Source organism: Oryctolagus cuniculus, chromosome 13, assembly GCF_051225735.1.
Source record: "Oryctolagus cuniculus isolate XC-2025 breed Fujian yellow rabbit chromosome 13, ASM5122573v1, whole genome shotgun sequence".
In the NCBI taxonomy this organism is placed as follows: Eukaryota; Metazoa; Chordata; class Mammalia; order Lagomorpha; family Leporidae; genus Oryctolagus; species Oryctolagus cuniculus.
The window spans coordinates 3,838,313-3,847,861 of record NC_142879.1 but is presented as its reverse complement, the minus strand read 5'-3'; the positions used below and the strand labels follow the sequence as shown (position 1 = coordinate 3,847,861).

Sequence of the window (9,549 nt, the reverse complement as noted above, 5' to 3'; positions counted from 1 at the left end):
CAAATCAGCCTTCCGTCTATTCATCCCGCGTCGCCTGCGCGCCAGGCCAGGCCGGGACGGGCAGAGGGACCGCAGCGGCGCGCCACAGTCCGGCCACCAAGGGCTTCGGCTGGTGCCCGGGGACCGCGCTGCCCAGACCCCGAAGAGCCCGCGCGCCCGGGCTGCCTCGTGCGGAAGCGGCTGCGCCGCGAACCTCAGACGCGCTCCGGCGCCAGGAGGCTGCGGCTGCTCCGGGAAAGTCAATCGCGGCGGGCCAGAAGGTGGCCCAGCCGCCGGGACCCTCGGGGGGCGCAGGAAGTCCTGCAGAGGGCGGCGGGACACCCGCTTTGCACCCACCTGGGGCGGCCCAAGGCGGATTCCCGGGTTTCCGATTTTCTCATTTGCGTGGGTTAAAAAAAAAAAAAAAAAAAAAGTCCTGTCCGCAAGGGGTTTACGCAACCCGGGGTGGGGGGGGCGTGGGGGGAGGAAACAAAGTTGCAGGATTGGGGGAGGCGGAAAAGACCCGTCATGGTCACGTGGGCAAGGGAGCTCGCGCATAAAAGCAGGCTTCCCCCGTTAGCGTGCAGTTGTCAAACGACCTGGCCGAGCGTCTGCTGCACGCCCAGCTCCGCCCGCCGCCCCGGACGCCCGCGCCCGCCGAGATGCTCGCCCGCGCCCTGCTGCTCTGCGCCGCGGTGGCGCTCAGCCACGCAGGTGAGTCCCGCGCCGCCGCGCACCGCGCCGTGCGCCCCTCGGGACCCGAAGGAGGCGCGGAGCCGCCAGCCCCGGCGCCGCGCACCGCCGCGCACCGCGCCGTGCGCCCCTCGGGGACCCGAAGGAGGCGCGGAGCCGCCAGCCCCCGCGGCACGGAGCGGTCCCTGTGCGGGGCCCGTGGGTGCTGCGCCGGTCACCGCTGGGATCCGCGCTTTCGGTGCCTGCCCGAGGAAAGCCCAGACTATTTTTAAACATGGGCGAGATATTTTTAAAGCAGACGTTTGAAAAGTTTCCTCAATTTTGATGTTTTCATTTTGAAAGTGCTATTTGGAGCTTCTTAAAGATGCTGACTTCAGCGTCCAAAAAGTTACTAAGGAAAACCTTGCTTGATGCGTTTTACCGGGTTTGACTATTCTGTTAACCCTAAGTTTTCAGTATAGAAGTTGGCATTTTCGACTGTTTTTCTTTGGCTGCCTTTACTTTTCTTGAATTTATTCTTGTAAATTGACCATCAGTTAGTGCAACCAGTGTTTGGGTCAAGATTAAGACACTGAAGAGTGACCTGTTATCTGTCCTCTTTTTAATTGTAGCAAATCCTTGCTGTTCCAACCCATGTCAAAACCGAGGTGTGTGCATGACCATGGGATTTGACCAGTACAAGTGCGACTGCACCCGGACCGGATTCTACGGTGAAAACTGCTCCACGCGTAAGTCTGCCTGCCTCTGGGATGGGGCCTGCAGCGTTAGCAATCGCAGACTGTCTCATAGGGAGCCCTGCTGATTTCTCCCTCCTTTGTTGCCCTCTTCTTGCAGCGGAATTTCTGACCAGAATCAAACTGCTCCTGAAACCCACTCCGGACACGGTGCACTACATCCTTACGCACTTCAAGGGAGTCTGGAACATCGTCAATAGCATTCCTTTCCTGCGAAATTCAATCATGAAATACGTGCTGACATGTGAGTGCAAGTCTCTTTCCAAGGTTTTCAGCTTCCTCGAAGAAAAATGTGCCTTATAGGCACCCTGTTTTACCAAGCCTAATCCTGCCTTGTCAACATGACTTTAGAGAGACATTTTTAGTTTGTCTCCTGTCTCCACCGCCCAGAACACTGACAGTCCCATGCTGCCTTCCTGAACACCTCCCCTAACCTCAACTGTTCTGGCCACTTCGCAAGGGAGGTGCGGGCCAGCTGTTTGTTGAGGGCCCATGGATCCCCCACTCAAATAAATGGCTCATTTGGACTTGGGTCCACAAGAAAAGAACTCTCTGTACTTCTCAAAGAGAGTGGCAGGGCCAGGGCCAGCCATTCCTGCCAGGGTCCCCTGCAGCAGTGAGTGGGTTGTTACCTGAAGTACCAGGAGGGCTACAGGGAATGCCCCGAGAGCAGGTGCATTCCAAGTGAAGGCAGACGTTAGAGTGGAGTTGCTTTAAGAGTACTTCTGATTGTTGGAGTAAAGGTTTCTAGTGCCACTTGTGCACATTTTGCAGTGATAGTGAGCATTAGAGACAAATAAAGTAATTTTTTTTGCCTTGAAAATTTCAGCCAGATCACATATGATTGACAGTCCACCAACATATAATGTGCACTACAACTACAAGAGCTGGGAAGCCTTCTCTAACCTCTCCTACTACACAAGAGCCCTCCCCCCTGTGGCCGATGACTGCCCAACGCCCATGGGTGTGAAAGGTGAGTGAGAAGTGCTCAGAGATGCTGCTAACTAGTGGGCATGGGACAGCTACCTAGAAAGTGCCACCTTAAACCACCATGTGTCCACAAAAGTATGGGTTTTTCATTATGATTATCTGTAGAGATTTATTTTCAAGTATGAATTTATGTAAACTGTCCCATAAAAGTAAACGGGCTTCTTGGCATAATGTCTTCATATTTCTACATGCTTTTGTTAAAACTGAAGTAATGCTGGTTGAAACAATTAAGTTGTCCCAAGAGAATTTGTCCCTCCATATCTAAGGACTTGGACTCCTATTATGATCCTGTTCACAGCTGTAAGTGACAGTGGTCACTGGCTGCCTCCTTGAACTTTTAGATTTTTTTTTAATCATAGCTTTCTTATTCTTCAGGCAAGAAAGAACTTCCTGACTCTAAAGACGTGGTGGAGAAACTTCTCCTCAGAAGAAAGTTCATCCCCGACCCCCAGGGCACCAACATGATGTTTGCATTCTTTGCCCAGCACTTCACCCACCAGTTCTTCAAGACAGATCTTAAGCGGGGACCAGCCTTCACCAAAGGACTGGGACATGGGGTGAGACAGAATTAGATTAAAGTCATAGCAAAGTAGAATGAAGTACTGCCACACCAAACCATTTGGCCCCTTTTTAAAAAATGTTATACTATGAAAATCTTCAGAGAGTTTCCATTAATTCAGTGACTTACTAAAAGTGCACCCACACGTGTGTGTATGTATATTTATAATATATATTTATATACACACTCGAGCAGATATATGTAGATATTTTTTATTTGATAGAGTTAGACAGTGAGAGAGATATTTTTATTATTTGTAATTTGTCTCATAGTCGAAAATTTTAGCTTGTAAAATGTTGTGCTGCCTAAACCTGGTTGTGCCATGATTATGCTGGTTATTATTAGAAGGTGAGACTTTTGCAGCATTAGCTCTTAGATCTCAAAACACAGCTTCGGTTTATTAGTAAGGATGTAGTGGCAATAATATATTTGCTGATACTTTGGTTAGAAATGCTATGTGATTAGAATGAAGCATATGGTATACTCATAAGCTCCGTATTGGATACTAATTCCTTGAAACACAGGAGATGGAGACATATATAATATATATATATATATTTGCAGCCTTGATGTGTAAATCCATTAATGTAGTATTTTGTGGCTATAAAAATGTGTTTTTTTAAAAAGTGTTTTATTGAAAAATTTTAAAGAAAGATAAAACATCAAAGTATTTCATGATAAATACACTTTATATAATAAACACCTCAACAGTAACACATTTAAACAACTTTCCATAATTTTCTAGGTGGACTTAAATCATATTTACGGTGAAACTCTGGACAGACAGCATAAACTGCGCCTCTTCAAGGATGGAAAAATGAAATATCAGGTATATTCCCTGTGAATGCTACGAATCACTTATGACTCATCCCTTACTCTCATATTTTAACATCCTCAATGATAAAAACTCGTTTCTTAACTCTTTCCCTAGTGCTTACTTATGACGTTGTGTTTTAGGTAATTGATGGAGAGGTATATCCTCCAACAGTCAAGGACACGCAGGTGGAGATGATCTACCCGCCTCACATCCCTGCGCACCTGCAGTTTGCTGTGGGCCAGGAAGTGTTTGGTCTGGTGCCTGGTTTGATGATGTATGCCACAATCTGGCTCCGGGAACATAACAGAGTGTGCGATGTGCTCAAACAGGAGCATCCAGAATGGGATGATGAGCAGCTATTCCAGACAAGCAGGCTAATACTGATAGGTAAGCAAGCAAAGAAAGTAACTTAAAATGCAGTAAACCCTCCTCCTCAGAGAAAACCACATTGTCACCTTTGCTGTGTTTCCGAGGAGTGCCAAGGAAATGTATAGTGAATGAGAAAAGCACACGCTATAATTCAAGCTGTGAGCATGTCTGATAATATAACTACCTTTTATGTTGATAGTAATAAGGAAAAATTAAATAAAAATAAGGAATAATTAACAAAATTGCATTTCAGTTGCTGTCACAAAGAGTTAATGTTCCTACTTCATTATTTTGTGCAAATAGGAGAGACTATTAAGATTGTGATTGAAGACTATGTACAGCATTTGAGTGGCTATCACTTCAAACTCAAGTTTGACCCAGAGCTGCTTTTCAACCAACAATTCCAGTACCAAAACCGGATTGCTGCTGAGTTTAACACACTCTATCACTGGCATCCCCTTCTGCCTGACACCTTTCAAATTGATGACCAGCAGTACAACTATCAACAGTTTCTCTACAACAACTCTATACTACTGGAACATGGACTTACCCAGTTTGTTGAATCATTCACCAGGCAAATTGCTGGCAGGGTAAGCGTTGTTTCTGAAAAACAAAAACAAAAGGCTGGTCAGTAACTTTAGAATTTCAGCCATAGAAATTATTTTTCTTGAGCTTACTAAGATAATAGCTAGTTTGCTAGTGAAATTATTTTCATAAAACAAGGGTAATTTTTGTTAAAAAAAAATCTAAAATTTCAGTCTCCAGTTTTCAAGCAAATAACAGGTATCCATACCTTAAAAGTAGACATTTTCAAAAACATCCTATGCTCTTACAGATCATAGAAATAAATATTTCAGACTTGAATTTCAGCTTAATTTTTATCATCTTAAAAGGCCAAAAGTTCTAGATTATTGTCTTGTTGAATTTTCAGCACAGCTGCTGTTGGGATACATGAAAGCTTCTCTCCAGGAGAGAAAAATAGCTTAGGTCTCAGCCAGGAGCATTGACCTGAGCTACTTGATACCTAGAGGACAGACATAGTAAATGTGCCTAAAAATCCCGTTTTACCATGCCATTCATTTTCCACAGGTCGCCGGTGGCAGGAACGTTCCGCCTGCGGTGCAGAAAGTAGCAAAGGCCTCCATTGACCAGAGCAGGCAGATGAAATACCAGTCTCTTAACGAGTACCGCAAACGCTTTTTGCTGAAGCCCTATGAATCGTTCGAGGAACTTACAGGTGAGAAATAGTTTCCAACCTTTCCTAAGAGAATCAAGGGCCACATGGAAGTCCTGGGGACCTGAGCGTAAACCGAGTAACACCACAGTCTGTTTGGTCACGGTTCACGTCACTGTGCTCTGTCTTTCCTTTCCAGGGGAGAAGGAGATGGCTGCCGAGCTGGAAGCGCTCTACGGCGACATTGATGCCGTGGAACTGTATCCTGCCCTGCTGGTGGAGAGACCGCGCCCGGATGCCATCTTTGGGGAGTCCATGGTAGAAATGGGAGCACCGTTCTCCTTAAAAGGACTGATGGGTAATCCTATATGTTCTCCTAACTACTGGAAGCCAAGCACGTTTGGTGGAGAAGTCGGTTTCAAAATCGTTAACACTGCCTCGATTCAGTCCCTCATCTGCAACAATGTGAAGGGCTGTCCCTTCACTTCATTCAACGTCCCAGATCCTCAGCTCACCAAAACAGTCACCATCAACGCGAGCGCCTCCCACTCCCGGCTAGAGGACATCAATCCCACAGTCCTGCTGAAAGGCCGCTCCACTGAACTGTAGACGTCTGTTGATCGTATTTATTTATTTATGAGCCAGTTCTTTTAACTTAATTATTTAATAATATTTATAGTAAACTCCTGATGTTACCTGACATCTTCTGTAACAGAAGGCAGTACTCTTCTTGCAGAGAAAGAGCTCATACTCGTGAAAACTTCCATGTCACTACTTTAAAGACATATTTTCTTCAAGTTTTCATTCTTTTTTATAAACCAATGGTAAATGGATTTTGACATCTTTTTACTTGAATTTAAATTCCTATGATGTTAGAAGAACAAAGTCAAAGATGTCTGAATGCTTAATGTCACTGCAACATGGAAAACACTGCCGGTTTCTGTACTGTCAGATCTGTGTTTCTTCCATGATGCACTAGGAGCAAAGAACATCTGGATTTTAAAGAACTACAGGGCATTTTTCTCTTTCATCAAGTAAAAAGAGATTCAAGTCTGTTTTTAAAGGAATGTTTAGCTCAGACATTATCAATAATTTCATGTCTGCTTTTTTAAAGCAGCATTGAAACAGTAATTTGAAATTTCTAAATTCACTGGGTAGAATCACTTTTAAAAATTTATTTTATTTTCTGTACCAAAGTTATAAACTTGTATTCACATCAATAGAGGAAACTTTCATAGATTTAAATCTCTAAAATCAGTGGAAATTATACTACAAACTGCTGGTTAAAAGGTTGCCTAAGAGACTTTGCATTTTCACTAAGAGTAAAAATCTAATGTGACTGTTACAACTTCCTTTCAAATAAAAATGCCAAATGTAGTAAGGTGGTGGAGCCACTGAGGTCCTATCTTAAAATATTTTTTGTAGAGAGATTCCACAATTTGTTTTTGTGCCTAGTAACAAAACCTATGATAGCAATTTCTACATTTACAATCAGCAATAAAAATAGAAGAAAACCAAAACAGTATAAATTTGGGTTTAAACTCTTTAAGGAGACTTTACTTTAGCCTTGTGTGTACTACAGGCCTGGTACTCAACAGACTTCACTCTGAGGTTCATGAACTTCCAAGCTGGCCTCACTGATGGGCTGTTTTCTTAGACTTTCTGTTGTACAGTGTGACTTCGCAGTGGCCTCAGGAAATGCCTCTTCAGAATCCACTAGGCATTACTGAATCCATTCAGGCATTGCTTTCACCCAAATCTTGATCAGCCAGTTCAGTTGTGCATCGGAACCAAGTCGGGCCACACACATGCTGCTCCTCTTACTGTTTCTCTTACAGCCTTCTGTGCTAAGAGAATCTCTTGTCTAACTGATGTATTTCTTCTGGTTTGTTTTCCTGGTTTGAAGATGAGAGTTCTTCTTTCTTTGAATTCGACCAATATTTTCTTACTTGAAATTTTGCAGTTTTCAGGAAAACCTCAGCTCAGGACTACTATTTAGTTCCTCCCAAGAGGAATAAAAGAGAAAATATGGCGCTTAAAAAAAAAAAAAAACTGCACTTATCTTAAGTGCAAAGCAGAGGATTTTATTTATAGAGAATTTTAACTATAAACAAGGAGCCTACAGAGGTTGGTACTCAGAAGGAACTAAAGGGTTCTGGACAGGAGGGAAGTTACAGTCCTATTCAACAAGGGCCCCTTCTTGTCCAGAGATGAAACCAAACAGTTCTGTGTCGTTCTCAACAATAATGAGAACAGCACTCCACATCTCACTGTCAGCTGAACTTAATGGTACTGTATATTACTTAATTTATTAAGGGTAATTATTTATGTTTTATTGAGACATAATTGTTACAACTGTTTAAGCTTACAATTGTTGATTTTTTTTCACTATGTCAAAATCAATGTATCTGTTTTGTGATTACCTCTCTGAATTGTTATGCAAACAATCAAAAGAAATGATTGGATTAAGATTTGTGGATGGATTTTTTTGGAACCCAACTCTGGCATACTGAGATATTTAAGTTCAGAGTTTATGTCTTTGTGATTTATCTGTACACCCACCCCTATAGGGACGCTGTCATGTTAGTCTGCATGTGACCTAAGACTGAGCATTTATCCATTTTTGAAGGAGCTGCGGGTGGTTCATTAATTCATTCAACTATAATTTAACAAGAAAATATTCTGTACAAAGTACTATAGGTTATAATGTTTTAAAATCAAGCACTGATTACAAACAACGTCAGTATTTGTGTAAATAACTGAAAAATGTTTCTCTTAGGAAGAAGGCAGAAATGAAGTGAACTTCATTAAACAGAAATAACTCAGGAGAATCTTTCATTAAGATTTTATGTTTGAAAAGTTTTGCATCTAAGAAACAAATAGTCAAGATTAGAAGGTCTTGTGTGAAAACTGTTGACTTCACTGATTTGAGATTAAACAGAGACCTTGATTTGTCATAGATATCAACCTGCTGACTGAACCTGGGGATTCAGGCTTTGATGTGAATGTCTCCGTGCCTCAGACAAATGTGTATTTAAATTAATTTATGTAAAACAAACCTTGAAACAAATGTCTGTTTATTTTTATACTATTTAAGGATTGAAGAATCTTTTCTGAAAATAAATTTTGACTGTTTCTGTATACCTTTGTCTTATGATCTATGATTTCCCTGAAGCGTGATCTCTAAAATAAATCATTGTCTGGGGTTCTCCTGTCTGTTCAAAACTGTGCTGGCCTTTAGAGAAAGGGTTCTGCCATCATCACACAGAGGCCCCCTAGAGTCAGTATTGATAATCTCTTCTGTGTGACACTGTGTGCTTTGTGCTCTAGGAGACAGCAACAAACTTGTTTTCATTTCCTGATGTAGAAAAACAAAACAAAACAAAAACACAAGACAAATGTTCCGAAGAGGTACAAAATAAAGTTCAAAGAGGAAGAGATTATACTCACTGGGCAAATTATGATATTGCTGTTGATCAGTCTCATCCTCTTGTCATCTGTCACCCATTTTATGTCCGCATTTCCTTCTTCTCATCGCCCATAATCATAGTTATTCCCTTGCCCCCTGTTTCCTCTCCCCGTGTTGTACTCAGGCACAATTTAATTTCGGTCATTCTCCTAATCTTTTTATTATTGGACATCTCAGAGCATTCAACACGAATGTCTACAGCTCCTTTACTGATTTTCCCCTTGACTTCACAGTCATATGCTCCTGGCCTTCTTCTACCCTCACAGAGTGCTACTTTTTGGTCTTCCTTTTTTCAAAAAAGCTCTTCCTCCTCTCCTGATCTGTAAGTCAAAGTGTCTGACCCCTTTCTTCTCTCTCTCTGCTCCTCCAAGTTAATCATATCTAAGCACATAATTTGAAACACTAATCACTCCCAAACTTATGTCTCCAGGACCAACCACTAATTGTCAATTGACAACCTCTCCACCAAGATTAATAAGTTTACTTGCTTATTTAATATTTCTGTCCTCTTAGTAAAATATACCTCAAATAATAATTACTCCAGGTTGAAGACACCAGTACCCTCTAGCTTTTAAGCAAAGAACTCTTTTCTTTCACACTTCTAGCAAAATCAGCAGCAATCTTGTTGACTATATGCCACAAACACCACAGTCTGTCACCTCTCCTCCAGCTCCACTACCTACTCAGTTTATCAGTCCCTTCACTGGTGTTGAATCTTCTTTCCCCAGTGCAAACCATTCTCCTTAGAGCAGTGAGAGCAATCAT

General features: G+C 42.5%; 1 protein-coding gene across 1 annotated transcript; it reads left to right on the top strand.

The window, feature by feature from the left end:
- The first annotated feature begins 594 nt into the window (after nt 1–594).
- PTGS2 (prostaglandin-endoperoxide synthase 2) lies at nt 595–7,367 on the top strand. Its single transcript, NM_001082388.1, is given in 10 exon segments — nt 595–693; nt 1,284–1,400; nt 1,507–1,650; nt 2,236–2,379; nt 2,772–2,953; nt 3,701–3,784; nt 3,913–4,159; nt 4,445–4,731; nt 5,231–5,378; nt 5,515–7,367. Coding segments are annotated over 10 exon segments (1,815 nt in total). The 5' UTR covers nt 595–641; the 3' UTR covers nt 5,925–7,367.
- Nucleotides 7,368–9,549: the final 2,182 nt, after the last annotated feature.